The sequence below is a fragment of the Curcuma longa genome, chromosome 6 (genome assembly GCF_044706935.1).
Source record: "Curcuma longa cultivar G26 ecotype Majalengka, Jawa Barat chromosome 6, ITB_CL_G26_1.1, whole genome shotgun sequence".
NCBI classification, from domain to species: domain Eukaryota; kingdom Viridiplantae; phylum Streptophyta; class Magnoliopsida; order Zingiberales; family Zingiberaceae; genus Curcuma; species Curcuma longa.
The window spans coordinates 4,552,558-4,569,145 of NC_133866.1; the positions used below are offsets into that span (position 1 = coordinate 4,552,558).

Sequence of the window (16,588 nt, forward strand, 5' to 3'; positions counted from 1 at the left end):
TTTAAATAAAATTATTAAACAAAGTTACTATAATAGTTTTAAATAAAATTATAAAAATTCTTTTAGATGAAAAATGAGATAAACGATCTTCCCTTACAATTCATCTATAAATAAATTTAAAGGATAATATATATATATATATATATATATATATATATATATAAATTGATTATAAAATATTTATCCTTGGTAGTTGGTCTTCTTACTTACTTCTAGTTGATTTTGTTTTTCTTAAATTTAAAATGTTTTATCAAGTAAATAAAATAGGGAAAAAATTGGATTTTATTTTAATTAATCGTTTTTGCTCGATAAAATATTTATTGTGTTAAGTCTCCTGCAGCTCTCTCGTGTTCGGCTCTCCGCTTCCGAAATGGCTTGCGCTCGTTCGTCTCTGCCGCCCTCGCCTTTTTCTCCGGCCGCTCCTCCGCCACTACGCCGTTCCCCAATTCCTAGTCCACGGTCCGAGATCGACGGCCGGCCGAACGCCCCATACGTCTCCGAAGGCGGCCCCGTTACCGGAGCTGGCGCCGCTCCAGAGCCGTCTCAAGGTTTTATGGGGCCCCCTCAAGGTTTTATGGGGCCCTAGGCTAAAATTATTTTTAGACCTTTAATATATTTTTTAAATATAAAATTTTTTCTCATCTTTTTTCATTCAGATTTGGGACCGACAACCAGGGGCGGCTCAATTTTTTTAAAATATTTGTTATTATTTAAAAAAATTTCTCTCACTCTTTTTTATTCGGATTTGAGATCGACAATGGTGGGTTTAAAATTTTTTTAAAATAAATTAAAATATTAATTTTAAAAATAAATTTTTTATATAAAATTAAATTTTCTTATTTTTTTAGAAGTAAAATTATTAATTAAATTTTCATATTTAAGTTTTAATAATAAATTTTTTTCAATTGATAACATTGCTAAATTATTTAATCTTTCTTAAGACATAGTTGAACGTAAATAAGACTTTATTAATTTTAATTTTGAAAAATAAGCCCTCAAGACTTTCAACTTTCTAAAAACTTTTCACCCTGAAGAAACACGTACATTAATCATTAATCAGATACATTAATTTTTACCCTAAAAAATTATTTAATATGTAAAAGAAAGATCAATTTATAATATTTTATTTACATATTCTATCAATATATATTTATTTCTTAATTCAATTCGTTCATGAACATGAAAATTATATTTTCATTCCATTTTTCAATCAGAATTATCTCGTCATTGATCAAATTAAATGAAGTAATTAGTCTGATTGTTGAATCATCAAAACATACCAGCAATTTAATGATGAAATAAATCATAATAATAAAAGTCATTTTATAAAATAATAAAGATCATTTAATAAAAAAAATCATTGCTCACTGACAAAGGCGAAAAGGCCGAAGGGTTAGGGCGCGAAAGCGAAGGCGTAGGCCATAGGCGAAGCGCGCGCAAGCCCGGCCGAAGGCGAAGGCGCACTGGCACAGGGTCGGGGCCGTCGGGCGAAGGGTGCACAGGGCCGGGCGAAGCTGCGAAGTCGCGAAGGCGCAGGGCCGGCCGGCGGGGCGAAAGGTGCGCAGGGCCGGGTGAAGGCAAAGGCGATGGCGCAGGGCCGGGCGAAGGGCTCGTAGGGCAGGGCTGGGCGAAGGCGCAGCCGCGCAGGCCACAGGGCGGGGCGAAGGCGAACGACGACTTGGAAATTTCAGTTCAAATCGGGGATTCATATTTCAGAGCGGAAGGAAGGTGAACGGTTTTTAGAATTTTTTGAGAATTTTAAAGGATTTTTGGGACTCTAATCGATTAAACCAATTAATAAATTTATTTTAATAATTTTTATTTTTTAATATATATATTGATATATTGAAAATTAGGCCCCAATTAAAAAGGGGCCCTAGGGCCGGCCCTGCGCCGCTCCAGGACTCCCTCCTCCATCTCATCCGGACTTCTCCACCCACCTGGAAGTCGGCGGCTTCCAGCAACCTCCTGATATTCGCCGTCGGGTCCCCCATCCTGTTGTCGGGCCTCATGATTTCCGGCATGGTATCGGCCTTCCTACTCGGGGTTTTGTCTTGGAGAGCCTTCGGGTCTTCCGGGTTCCTCATTGTAGCGGCCTACTTTGTCATCGTAAGTCTGGATTCTCTTACGGTTTTTAGTGTACAATGATTATTTTGGAATCACTAGCTTCCTTCTGGTTTTCATCCTAGGTTTTGGCGGGCGAATTTTGAGGTATCTTTTTTGTATCGTAAAGTTTTTTTTCCTGGAGGTCTTTTCCCTGTTTCATAGTTTTGATGTTTGATTGCGAAGATTGCCGATCAAGTTTCATTTCGTATTAGTATTCATTGTCCATCATTATCAACCGTCAGTTAATCGCATTTCCACATGTCATAGGAGCGCATTTACTGTGTGATGCGCTTTGTCCTTTCTGATCTAACACCTCTCCTTCACGGTTCCCACTTTGAGCATGTGAGTGGTTAAAGAAGGTAGTTCGAGCACTTGTAATTAGGGGTGGGAAAAAATACCGAATTTTCGATATACCGCATATACTATACCGATATTTACCGTCCATATCGAAAATTTCGGTATACCGAAAATTTCGGTACGATATTATACCGTACCAAATTTTTCGGTATCGGTATCGGTATCGGTACGAAATTATTATTTTTCGGTATTTCGGTATATACCGAAATACCTATTATATATCCTCTTATAAATTATTTATTATTCATGTTTTTATTAGTTCATTAATCTAATGTTGGTAATTACTTCAGAATGCAGGAACGAAAAAGAAATATGGGATGACTAATTTTTGGATAAGGATTTTTTTTTGGAAAGAAAAAGTACTTCTTTTGTATATTAATATTTTAGTTGATGTTAGTTACCTTGTTATAAATGAACTTTCTTTTGTAATAATATTTTAGTTGTTGTTAATTTTTGTAATTAATATTTTAGTTGTTGTTAATTTTTGTAATTAATATTTTAGTTGTTGTTAATTTTTGCTTTGTTATTATGAAAGGGATATTATGTTATTATGTGAATAGTTTCGGTATATCGAAATTTTCAGTATACCAACATTTTTTTCGGTATGTATTCGGTATCGGTATGGTAACGGTATAGATTTTTTTATGATGGCGAGCACCCACTTGTAATGCTATAATCAGTGAAGCAGGATTCAAAAAAAAAATGATTTTTTTAATATATAAATTGATTGGTGATTTTCTTTTGCTGTATCTTATTATACTTCAGATACAAATATATTCTTCATTTGACAGTGGAATGCCGTACCTGCCTTGTTCCTTATATGTTTTTCTGCCTTCTCTTTATGATATTTGGTATACAGGGGACAGCAGCTACAAAATTGACAATTGCACAAAAAGAAGCTCTTGGCATAGCAGAAGAAAAGGAGTGGAAGAAGAGGACCAGGCAGTGTTGTTGGTTCGAGTGCTGCTGCTTGTGTTTGTGCACTCCTATCAATATCCATTGGTGGGCCTGTATTTGCAGCACTTTGGCAACTAGGTTTTGTTGCCAGCTTTTGGGCGATACTGTATCCAGTGAGATAGGCAGAGCATATGGCGTAAGTCTATTTGGCATAATATGATCATAGTAATAATTTTCAATGATGATCAATTAGGATTCTGTAAATTGGTTTTACTCAATTCATAACTTATTGTCTTTTAATCTTTCAATTTGCACACCTGTGCATGCACACACAAATATATTATGATCATATTAGTATGTTGCAATGATGGCCAATTATGGTTTAGTTGGTTTTAGTTTATTCATAGGCATGTTATATTTAGTATTTGAATTTGCAATATTGCTAGTTTTTTCTAAAAAAATACACAATTTTAAAAATTAGGATTATTTTGCAAGTATAACATGTTAATGTGCCACAGAAAGAATTGAGTTATTATGAATCCTGAAAAATCCGGGTACTGATGGATTGAGTCTGTAGCTTTGCACATGTCAGAAACTAAATCCTGTAAACTAATTTACTATTTTTCATCAATTATGTTGGGTTAAACTGCAGCTTTTGTTATAAACTGGTCTTCTAAAATTTCCATCTATTGTATAGGTATTCCCTTCCTGACTCTATTTCATTTCTGGACTTTTGCATTAATGTAAGGTGATTTAACATATATAAAGGTAGGTACTTTGTTAAGTTTCCTTCACTGTATATCTTGCAAAGTTAGGCATCCCTACTTGCCTATGTGCTCTATATGCTATCATATCTTTTTATTAATGCAGACCTGCATATTCAAAGGGAGAAACCAACATATAGGACTCTTGATGCACAAATTGTTTACAGGTTTTTGAACTTGGTTCTTTCAGAACAGGTACCTGGCCACCACATTTAAGGTAGTACCAAGGGGCACAGAAGGAGCTGTAAGTATTGAAGGAACTGTTCTGGAGTTGTTTCGTCAATTCTTCTGGCTGGCATTGCTTGTTCTTTAGGGCAGGTGCATTTTCATTTTAGATATATTCATCTCAGTATTTACAACCGCCTTGGTACAATTATGAGATCTCTAGAATCTCTGCTTGTCGCCATCTGATTGTTCTAGCTTGACCTGTAATGCTCCATTTGATTTGAATTCATGTTATATGAAAGAATTCAAAAATATTAGCTAGCATTCAAAAAGACAAAATGTAAGGGGTCAAATGCTACTACTCTAATTTAACTTTGTCAAAAGTTTAAAACCTTCTCAAATTATGGAATAGTTCATATATTCTTGAATTGAATACTTTTGGAATGGGTGCAACTGCACAAGCATGTGGTCTAGTTGACAATGTTTGGTGTTCATTTTCTTAAAATTTATCATAGTTGTTCATTCATTCTTCTGGAGCTTAATTGAGTAAAGGGCATGAGTTCATCTATGATAATTTGTTTATCTCAAGTAAGTTTATGCTTGCACTACTTGCATAGGTCAAAACATATTTCTATCAATCTTGGTCCTAGCTTAAAGGTATACATTTGTGAAAAATGTGAAGACAAAGCCAGTCACATCTCAATTTTCTCAAAACTCATTGCTTGTACTTTTCTGGAGGACAATTGACGTATCATGATGGTGTCCCACACCAAATTGTGGTGAGGCCATGGTGGTTGAATGTAAAAATAAAATCTACAGGTGAGATGTGGAAATGCGAAGGTTTTTTGCCTCGCTTTGTGCTATTATCCCTTATTTTTCCTACAAAAATGTAAATATACAGTGATATTTTTTATGGTTCGCCTCTAATAATCATTTGTTATTTATTTTTTATTGCCTAGACCCACCCTCACCCTTCACCATCACATGTAACAGAAGTAGAATGAGAAAGAGGATTATTCATTGTGATCTTCTACCTCACCCTACTTGTTGAGGGAGAATGGTAAGTTAAGTCCTTGTCACTCTATTGTGTTTCAAATGTACAATTAGATGCCATCCATTAATTACATCTAAAAGATAAAAAAAAAAAGAGAAGCCGATTTCTGAGATGTATGAAGGTCTCTTATAATGAAAAAGCATTCAAGAAGGAAATTTGGAAATTTGGAACACATTTTGGACGCTTCAGGGAGATCCATATTATATGTGATAACTATGATTCATTGGACGAATATGAATGGCCTGTAGATCCTCATACATCTCTGAATCCAAATTAAAAATAAGTTCATTAATCATCTTCTGATCTGTGACAAATATAACAAATAATAATTTCATTCTAGAACCAATAGAGAACTAGTATGCAACAATTTCAACAATTTAAAATACTAAAAAAAAAATCAAAGGAGGAAAGATAAAATAGATAGAATCTGAAGGTGAGATGGCTCTGTCTTAAGGTAGTTTTTTTGGTCTTTTGTACAGGATGGTGATAGTCTTCCTGTTAACAGCAAATGTTGGAAGCCCTCTTATAGGTTCTAAGAATCTCAAGTAGAAAATAAAATTATAGTAAAATAGTACACTCGTCCACATGGTGAATTGATCCCTTTAAGCAGAGGGTCTTCACATGAAAATAAGGGTAAGATAGTTTATCCATATGGGTAGGATAGATTATAATTAGATAACATTTATCTATTGTTTTGATAAGATCTAAATCATATCTATCCAATTAAATTAATTAAAACATTTTTGAAAACTTGTGGGTTCACTTTCTTTATTCATAAGTAAAAATTAAATAATGTGTGCACATTACTGATGTTGATTCTAGCTAATGCTCGAGAGGAATTTGGTGGAGCTCTAATAGATGATAAAGAAAGGGAAAAAAATAGTCGAGATGGTATGGAAATGTTCTAAGACAATCAATAGATTTTATAGCTAAAGGAGTTGAACCGATTAGAGTCTACGGTGTAAAGGGTAGATGATGACAAAAGAAAACAATACACACATAATGACATTAATTTAGTTATTACTATTGATATTGCTTTATATAGAGCTCAATAGGAGCATACAATTCATGTAGCCAATCCTAAATAGTTAGAACAAACAATGATGATGGAACTAAGATTTTAGTGAGATAGTTCTGCTACAAAATTACTACACTTATGACAGATTTCTGTGTGAACCATTATGGAGAGAAATTCCTAAATGCTCACCTTGTTAACTATTTGAATTAAAAAATGAGTTATTTTGGTTCTTGATTTAAGAAAATCCCTTTTTTCTATACACCTTGATAATGCAGCTAGATTTGCCAAAAGCTTCTACATGCATTCTGGCATCTCAAATTGCAAACTTTTGTGAGAGCCTAATTGGTGCTTCGCTACAAGACAAAGACAGTTTTCAATGGGTAAGGTGTTACTAAAATTATAGGCTACCTATGTTTTCATGTAGTCAGATACTGCTAGCCCAGTGACAATGTAAACTAATCAAGTTTCACGCTCCTAGTGAGAGTTTATTGAATGTGGAAGGATGTGGCTAAGTCCAATCTATGATTTTGCAGATACCTTTCCTTTTGTTTACACCTTCAACTGAGATAATCTTATGCTACTCACTTTCGTGTTTTACTGGTTTTTTTGATAAAATCATGATATGAATAATCCCTTGTGCTTTGGTTGTTTTTAGACTATAGGAAATTCCAAGCCAGATAGATAAAGCAAGAACCAAGTAATAATAGTAGTAGTTCTGCAATGTTACTTTTCATTCACCTTTGATTTCTGAAATGCATTGTTGCTAGGATTTTAAATGCTAAAAAACTGCTTTTGTGGTAAAACAACCTCTCTTTTCTATTCGTCTTCCTCCAATATATTTTTCTGGGGTCAACTTTAGTACCAAATATGATCACTGGCTAAGTAACAACAGAAGCAGTTCCAAAATAAACTAATATCCTGCACCTGCCCTTTGATTACTACAATGCAATTTGACTTGGATTTCTAGTGTTGAAAAGCAGTTGTACAATTATATCTCTGTCAACTCATTCTCATCCAATGCATTTTTCTACGATCAATTTGTAAAGAATGGAGGAGATTTGGCAACTTCTTTTGGTTTTCACTGGTTTCAAATTCTACTGCATAATATGTTTACTATTATGCAAGTTCTTTAATATTTTCTGCCAGTTTGAAGCTGAGTTATATTGCTTTTTCCCTTCTCATGCAGCTGAGCAACGATATTGTTAATGTTATCAACATCTCTATTGGCAGCATTTTGGCAATGCTGGTACAACTGCTCATGCTGAGGATAGCATCAATCTTTCCAATGATATCAAAATTCTGAAATGGATCGTCTGCCCTAAGCATATAAACTGAGAAAGTGGAGAGGTTTGTATTTTAGAAACAGGTATCATAATTTCTCCTAGAACAAGTGACAATAGTGCATAGGAGTTGAAAAGAATTTGGTTATTCTGTCGATCGATACTTCTTTAATGGTTCAATTAATCATTGCGAATTCTAAGGCATTAATGGGTCGGCATGTAAGAATGACATGAACCCTTTACACAACACCAATCTAATCCTTTTAAGATTGTATTATGTATGTGTTTTAAACTTGCATTTATACTAAAGCCATTGGGTCAATAAGACACAATTCTCTTATGATCTGCCATGAGGGTTGAAAATCAAAGAGAAAACAAGCAGACAAAAAAATTTCTGCACTTTTGCTTTGTTTTCTTTGAAAAAAGAAGGAAGAAAAGAAAAGGATTGAATTTTTTTTCAATTTTTTATATTATTATGTCAATGAACAACTCACACATGCAGCCAGAAGCTTAAATCCAAGTTTATCTTCTTTTTTTACAGAAAAGGGAGCCTTAGTTCAGAATCATCCTACACGGGCTACTTCAGTAAGTTCTTTCACTAGCTGTTTGGTTGGACAAATATCCTTTTTCTCAAAAGAATGGATTCTTGTATTGCCTTTTCCTTTCTCCATTGACCAATAAGAACAGATTGAACCCAGCCATCTTCTGTATCTTCTGCAGCAAACAGTGTGTTAAGCGATAGAGAACTCGTGTTGCTGGCCCGCTAAAACACTGACACCTTGGCTACACCCCCACCATCATCATCCTCCTCCTCACCCTGCCACTGAATTTTGTGCTCCTTCTCTTCCCTCTCAGTAGTGTCACCACATTCCTTCAATCCTTTTGTTTACTTGTAGTTATGCTAGATGCTACCATTTGATTAAGATAATGCTGCCTCTTCCTCTTCTGAGCAAGCAGGTGCCTCAGCTGAGAAGAATGCACGAGCCTTGAACCTATCAATGGAGGGGAGAGGATCGAGCTGTACCATATAATTGGGTGGGTGCAAGCGCGACAACCGTGGCTGGCCCCAGGTTGGTGGACTCGTCACATCCCTCCCCAGTTCTTTGTCAGATTCAGTAATCAGCCTGTGTGTGCTTTCCAGTCAACAACTCCCTGATCAATCCCTTTACTGCATGCTTCATCCTTTCAATTCATCCCATAAGCAGCTTTCTTTCTTTCTTTCTTTCTTTCTTTCTTTCTTTCTTTCTTCTCACACCTCCATGAATCACGCATGATCTTCATGTTTATATTTTTTGTGTTGTTCAGTAACTGCTGCAGACCTGCTCCTGCTGGCCATGAACCAGCCACCAATCCCGCCTCGCACGAATCAACTCAAACTGTTCATCAACATTGTCACTGCTGGTACGTCCTCTCCCCTCCTCACCTGTCCAGTTCATATGAGAAAGTGGATTCCCTGCAGGCTCCTTTTCTTGTCTTCACTCGGACTTCACCTTTTAAAGACAATTTTCCCCCCTTCTTTCATTCTGCACCGCCATGAAACCACCTTGCTCACTCCCGCCTGAAGCACCACCATCCATGAACATCCTCCTCCTCCTCCTCCTCCTCCTTACTCTCCTCCTCCAGTTCTCCCTTCCATGCACGTCCACCTCCATGGATCCTCAAGAGACAGAGACTCTATTCCATGTCATGGAGACCATGTCCTCCGACAGAGACTGGAGGTCCTCCAACCCTGACCCATGCAGCTCTCCTTGGCCGGGCATCGAGTGCAAGCCGAGCTCGTCTGGTGACTCCGACCAACTCCATGTCACGAGGCTGGCTTTTGGAGTCGCACCCAATCCGACCTGCAAACCCACTGCCGTTTTCCCAGCCCAAGTCTTTGCTCTCCCTCGCCTCCAGTCCCTCTTCTTCCTCAACTGCTTCAACGCCACCAAGACCTCCCTCTCCATTGCCGCTGACCAGAAGGCTTATGCTTCCCTGGAACAGCTGAGCTTGAAGTCGAACCCATCTCTTGTCGGCGCCATCCCACCTCAAATCTCTTCGCTGACTTCTCTGCAAGTCCTCACCCTGTCTCAGAACCACCTCACTGGGAGAATCCCTGATAGCATCTCCCAATTGGCCTCCCTCGTCCATCTCGACCTCAGCTACAATGCTCTGACCGCCAGCATTCCACCCCAAATAGGCCAGCTGGAGAAACTAATCAACCTCGATCTCAGCTACAACTCCCTCACCGGCGGCGTTCCGCAGTCGATTGGCCAAATGGTGCTCCTCCAAAAGCTCGACTTGAGCTCGAATGGCTTAACCGGCCGTGTACCGGAGACCATCGGAAGCCTCACCTCTCTAGAGTTTCTGGCTCTCAGCGACAACAAACTGAATGGTGAGTTGCCAAACGGGATGGCTGGGCTGCTGAGCTTACAGTACTTGATCATGGACGACAACCCGATGTTCGTCCCGCTGCCGGCCGTGCTCGGGCGGCTGGCCAAGCTCCAGGAGCTGCGGCTGGGGAACTCCGGCTACTCGGGGGAAATCCCGGAGAGCTTCGCGCGGCTCGCCAACCTGAGAAGCCTGTCGATGGAGAGGAACCGGCTGTCGGGCGAGATCCCCGCAGGCTTTTCGGGCCTCGGGAGGATCTACCACTTGAATCTGAGCTGGAATTTGCTGAGTGGGATGGCGCCCTTCGGCGGCGGGTTTCTCCGGCGGCTGGGGAGGAACTTGGATTTGAGCGGCAATTCTGGACTCTGCCTCAACGCCTCCGACCAGGGAATGCAGAGCGTCGATGTCGGAGTTGAATTGTGCCAGGACGGTGGAAGACCAACTGAAGCAGCAGCATCAATGGAGGAAGGTCTGGGAAGTTCTTCAGGTGGAGAACAACTCTGGTTATTGCTTAGATTTCATTGTTATCGGTTAATCTTGGGCTGGATAACTGTCTGGTGTTCCAGTGCAAAAATTTAGCTCTCCTCGAAGGATTTCAATCTTCTTTTGTCTCCCTGTCTGAGCTCTAAGCCTAAATCAACTCAAATCAAGAAATTTCAGTTTATGTGGTTACAGTGTTGTGTATATAGCTATGCATATGAAACTGAATTAGTAGTATATGCTAATTTTATAAATCAATTTTAAATTTTATTATTTGGGTTGAAATCTTAATCAAATCTTACCAATTTTGTTAGGGTTGGAATTTTATTGGATTTTCTACTTTAATTAGTAAGTAGGAAAATCTTAGGATGGAACATGTCCTGGTGGGGCCCAAATAATGCTTCCTTCCTTGGTCAATCAATGTGGTACTCACTGACTGGTCTTGTGGGGGACAGCAAAGACTGAATTTATTAAGGAGAATTTATTCCAATTTTTCTTGAAGGTGATAGAATAGAAGTACTCGTGAAAATAATATGTTTCTTAGTTTTGTTTTGGATGTATTAATTAAAAGGTAGATATTTTTTTATAGAGAGATTTACAGTTAATTTATTAAATAATCATATGTGAAAAATCTATGAAATTATCTAATAATAAAGATAACTTGTAAAGACAGAAACAGTAGGTTTGTGAGAAAGATGGGTGTTCTGATTTGATAATAATCGATTTATCTTCTTCAATATATACAAAAGAAATAAATAAATTTAAAATATATATATAACTTATGAATTACTGATTTTTTTGTTAATTCATATATTCAACTATTACGATTAAGTCTGGAGGTGTACCATTCGATCCTAAAAAAGTATTTAAAAATACTCAACGTGAGATTTAAATCCTTAGGCATGAGAATCAACCTTATCTATCACTATTTTATGTAAAAAAATGGAAATCTTAGCGGCCCCACACAAAAAATTGTAATGGGTAAACTTTTTATAGTGATCGATCCCACCGCCGAAACGGCCCCATATCAGAAAGAAAGAAAGCATGGTACCACTAGGTTGATAAGAGCATACTGCCTCAACAGCACCTCAGCCAACAAATACATGTTGCTAAGACTTGAATCGCACAGTACCATGAGGATTCGAACTTGAAACCTCAAGCAACACATGTCTCCATGCTTACCATTTGAGATAAGACACTTCAACTAAAACTGTAGTAGGTAAACTTTTTATAGTGACCAACCTCACCGCCGAAACGGCCCCATATCAGAAAACTCCCTAAGGGATTTTTAAAGACACGGTACCATTATGTTGATAAGAGCATACTGCCTCAACAGCACCTTTGTTGCCAACAAAGACATATTGAACTCGAAACCTCAAGCAACACATGTCTACATACTTACCATGATAAGGCACTTCAACTTATCTATCACTATCGCATTAGGGACATAAACTATCGCATCATGACACTCGAGCACTATACTTGACGCCCAAGCACTATACTTGAAACTCGAGCACTAACTTTGACGTCCGAGCACTATACATGAAACCTAAGCAACAGCTTGGACGCCTAAGCATTATACTTGAATCACAAACACCAAGTTCAATGCCCAAGCACTAGGCCAAAGGTTCGAGCATCAAGTTCGACGCCCAAGCACAATCCTTGAAGCTTGAGCATCAAGTATTTGACTCCCATGTTTGATAACCTCTTCTGCATGGAGGTGTTGTTTTAGAGCAAGATGAAGTTAGTGCCCTAATCACATGCTAGTAAACAATTGACATATCATGAGTGAAGAGGCCGATAACAATTGTTGGATCAGATCTTCCAATCACTGACAAATAAACAAGTGATGCTTTACAATTGGAGAGATCTCTAACAGATGTCAAATCTGATCCTTTTATTGAGGCTCACAATGATAGCTAGAGAAGGCATGGTAGTTGACGTGAAGATGCTTTATAAACCCTAAAAAAGATTGGTCATAGGTATGATTGTTTTTGGAAAGTGGAGGCAACTCTTCTTTCGAGCTCTCTTTCTTTCTTCTTCACATCTTTACTAAATTTGAGTGTCGAAGTGACCACGCCAATAGAACCGCCAACCCTAATCGATTTTTCCTCACAAGTTGTCGGCTTTCAGACATTTAGGAGGCTATCATAGCTGTTGGAGAAGAGTCCAAGCGACCAAAAAGGACACCATCAATTCACAAACAAAGTTTATGAACTATTAGGTCTTTATTGCTCTACTTAACACCAAACACAATCCAAATCTTTGCCTTGCCATGTTTACCCCTCGGTCCAAGGACTTCGGGCTTAATGCAAACCACCGCCTTGGCCCATGCCAAGCGCAACACTTGACACTAAGAAGGACGTTTAACACCAGAAATATAAACTTATGATCAAGTATAGGTGATTGTCATTATTAAAGAGACACCATAAACAAGATTTCAGTAACATAAGTGAGCATCTGAAACACTTGTGTACTTTCAGTAACTAGTCATTTTGTTTAAACACACAAAAATTCAGTTCTCAGTGAGTAGATATATCAGATTTTGCTCTGGAACAATCTCTATTACATAACCAACATGCCAGTTAGATTAAAGATCACTTTTTTGGGGGGTCTAAATCTTCTAAATTTCTTTGAAAGAGGAGCAAAGAAGCTGAAGGAAGGTAAGAGACTAAAACCTTACCTTTTGAATCCCCTAAGAATGTTAACAATCTCTAAGAACACTGGATGAATAAAAGATCTTCTTTCCTTCAAAATTGACATAAGCAGTGCGAAAGTGTGATTCACCATTGTCGTTCAAGCAACTGATTTGATTTTCGAACTTCCGAGAGTAAGCTCCAATTCATCAGATGCGCAGACCTCATGGATCCTCTCCCCCTCCCATGCTTTCACCAATGCAACAGCTGTAGGAGTGGTGTTACTGCAGCTACCGAATGCAAAATCATCCGAAGCGCCATTGGATGTCTGAGCATCACCATGGTTGTTCCCACCGTGAACCGGAGAGCATGTCCCGCTCTGTCCTGGAGTCCACATTCTGGAGCCACTAGCTTCGTTGCAAAACCCAAAAGGATTAGATGACACAAGGGTGAATGTGGGCGAAGAGGGGCCGCCAGAAGGCAGCCGTAAATCGGCAAGCCTGGAAAAATCAGGAGTAGCCCAGGGACCAGGGCTCTGCGGCATGGAGGATGGTAAGTAAGTATGGTTGAAGCCGGCCCAAGGTGGCAGGCTGTTTAACTCATTCCAATCCTTTTCGATGCATGGGGATTGCACAGACGGAGAGCTCAGTGGAGGGGATACAGGTGCACTTATGGATCCCCCATGCAAGTGTAGATGAGGGAGGTTTGTAAGCCATGGTGCCAAAGAGTTGCCTCGAACATCGCTAGTATTCTTGCCATTTGTGATCAAAGTTGAAGATGCAGGACTTGCTAAGGTTGATGAAGCTGGGCTAGGATTATAGGATACACTAGGACTTGGCTGGTAAGATGAACAAGGGCTTGGGGAAGCCGATGGCCCGACAATCTCCACAGATTTGACTGGCTTGCTTCCCTGCACATTCAAACATGTTTCAGTTTTAATCAAAATAAGGAAACTTGTAATGTTCTGCAGTACAACATTTGGAAAGAATTATTCAGACTATCATTGTCAATTGGCAACTGCTGTGAAATATTCTTAGTCTGTCTCATAATAGGATGAGCTTTCGAATTCAGATCAGTAAATATACAATAGATTCAAAGCTTCAACTCTATGGAAGCTACTAGACATAGATAAATCAATGAGATTAGGTGTTGAAATATTAATCTTCAGCTAACAAACAAAAAGTAGAGTTGAACTCTGGTAAGATCATAATGTTGACAAGTTGAACAAGCCTTCTATCTTGACTAAATTGGGTTCTAGAACCTCTGTTACTAGCCCAGCCGGCTAGGAATCATCATGAAGAGACCAACACAATTATCCTTCTTTTCAAAGTTTATGACTCTGACTGCTTAGGTTCATGCCAATTGGCCCAAACAAAAACAACAAGCAAATGCAGTCCAAACATTCCCATGGAGAGACTCATGGAACACCACAGAAAGAATGCATGGAAGGAACAAAGTAGGACGTCTCAATTCTCATCATGTGTAAGCCTGCCTTTCTCATCGACTACTACTTGCCATGGCGATCGCGCGTTGACTTGGACAAGAGGATGAGGGAGGGCGAACGCCGTGTCCATAGGTGGCATCGTGGAAGGCGGGCGTGGGATGCGTTACGCAGCTCCCCAGAGAAAAAAAAGGGATCTTTGAAAGACAAAAATGGCATTGCAATGGAAGAGCATAGAACGAGGTCAATTGTGTGAAAACAAATGCGGGAAACACTTGGGGGAGACGAATCGAACGATCCCGGTCTTCGGTCAAAGTGATGGACCGAAGCTGCGTCGCGTGGACCGCCCGCGGTAGGCGTTGAACGGGGCCAGTCGCCAACGTGCGCCGCGGAAGCACCGGCGGCGGCGAGCTGAGGTAGCTCCGCCACGGGCACAGCAGCGATCTTGTGCCCAAGCATGCGATTTTTACTTTTTATTTTTATTTTCTAATCGAGAGGTTTGAAGTCAAACGACGGAGGAGGAGGTGGTGGAGGAGGAGAAAGAGGGGGAAGCGACGGCGGTGATGGTGGTTTGTTTACCTTGCGGTAGGTGGTGCCGTCCTCCTCGACGGTCCACCCGGCCTCCTCGCAGAGGGCCTTCAGCACGGCATTGTTGTCGCAGTGCTTGGGTAGACTGTAGTTGCCGTACGCACGGAGGCCAGCGTAGATCTTCGCCGCGATCGCCCTCCGCCTCCTCTCCCGCCGCATGTTGTTCTCCCGCTCCCTCCACGTCGCCATCCTCGCCCCCGACGTCATCTCCTCCGGCGGCACGGTGAACTCCTCCCTCCGCAGCCGCCCCTCGCCGAGCGAAGCCCACAGATCCGGCGAGGAAAATCGCCCCGGAAAGAACAAGACGAAGCAATCACGAGAGAGGTTGGGGACGAAGCTCGAATAAAACGGGAACAGCACCAGTAGGGTAGTCAAACACGCAACATTAATGCCCACGGAAAAGCAGTATATTTACGTAAATGCCACCGTTGAACACGGGTCCTCCACGTGATCCCTCTTCCCTCGTGCTGGCTCGCGAGCCGCGTGAACCGGGTCATGCGATTTGGATGCCGCGTCGAGTAGCGACAAAAGTCACGAATTGCTCGTGAGGTCGAAACGTGGCCTTTTTTGAATACTATTTTTAACATGAAGGGGTTTTTTAATTATGATAAAAAAATTATTTTACAAATTATAAGAGCAAAAGATAATATTTAAACTATGTGAAGTAAAATTAAATTTGCCTTTCACACATTGTATGGTCGTAAAGGCTGCGAGTCACCTCTGGAACATAATTGAGTTGATGACAACAAGATAGAGTTGTAAAAGTGAATAATATTTTGAATTTCGATGAAGTCGAGACAACGCTCTCCTCTGTCGTAGTCAATTGCAGCTTCTCGATTTATCTCCTCACATATATAATCGTGAGACTGATCGTGTGAAACCGCTGGGATAACGGATTCCACCTTTTACAGAAGTAAAGATTGTAAGTCGCTTCCGAGACATGATTGAATTGGTTACTGCAAATTAGATTTATTAAAGTGGACAAAGATCGAATTTCAATGAAACTGAGACAATGCATTTTTGATAATAATAATTTTTCTTCAATGAATAATGGACTAAAGAAACATTCATCGATTTTTTTTTTCATTAACTATAATATCGATTATATGGAACTGTTAAGGATAATAAATTATACCTTTTACTTAAATGAATTTTTTTTTATTAATTTTGATTATCGATTTCATATAATTGAATCGAACACTTTGAAATTAATCGATATAAATGGAATGCACGATGTCAAATTGTCAATCACGTATAAGCAACATTATTGCTCTTTAGTGAGCAGTAAGAGAGAGGGAGAGATGAGACAGGAATTCTACCGCTTCTGCTGCAGCAGACTATGCACCGTTGCACAAAGTACTGCCGATTTAACATTTCCATTATTAGTACGACATTTTATTTAATCGCGCAATTGTAATTTTCGAATTAACAA

At 39.4% G+C, this 16,588-nt stretch overlaps 2 protein-coding genes and 1 pseudogene across 2 annotated transcripts; 2 read left to right on the plus strand and 1 right to left on the minus strand.

The window, feature by feature from the left end:
- Positions 1 to 370: 370 nt before the first annotated feature.
- LOC141830469 (protein VTE6, chloroplastic-like) lies at positions 371 to 7,664 on the plus strand (annotated as a pseudogene).
- A 1,311-nt stretch (positions 7,665 to 8,975) lies between these two features.
- On the plus strand, positions 8,976 to 10,590 carry LOC141831271 (uncharacterized). Its single transcript, XM_074718676.1, has 2 exons — positions 8,976 to 9,042; positions 9,206 to 10,590. Exons 1-2 carry the CDS (start codon positions 8,976 to 8,978, stop codon positions 10,588 to 10,590), a joined length of 1,452 nt encoding a protein of 483 aa, XP_074574777.1.
- A 2,312-nt stretch (positions 10,591 to 12,902) lies between these two features.
- LOC141830592 (protein BZR1 homolog 3-like) lies at positions 12,903 to 15,454 on the minus strand. Its single transcript, XM_074717995.1, has 2 exons — positions 15,148 to 15,454; positions 12,903 to 14,037 (listed from the first exon to the last, which is right to left on the minus strand). Exons 1-2 carry the CDS (start codon positions 15,361 to 15,363, stop codon positions 13,288 to 13,290), a joined length of 966 nt encoding a protein of 321 aa, XP_074574096.1. The 5' UTR covers positions 15,364 to 15,454; the 3' UTR covers positions 12,903 to 13,287.
- Positions 15,455 to 16,588: the final 1,134 nt, after the last annotated feature.

Coding starts and splice junctions, on each gene's coding strand:
- LOC141831271 (XM_074718676.1), top strand. CDS start 8,976: ATGAACCAGCCACCAATCCCGCCTCGCACGAATCAACTCAAACTGTTC. Junction 9,043..9,205: donor CATCAACATTGTCACTGCTG/GTACGTCCTCTC, acceptor TCCCGCCTGAAG/CACCACCATCCATGAACATC.
- LOC141830592 (XM_074717995.1), bottom strand. CDS start 15,363: ATGACGTCGGGGGCGAGGATGGCGACGTGGAGGGAGCGGGAGAACAAC. Junction 14,038..15,147: donor ACGGCACCACCTACCGCAAG/GTAAACAAACCA, acceptor TTGAATGTGCAG/GGAAGCAAGCCAGTCAAATC.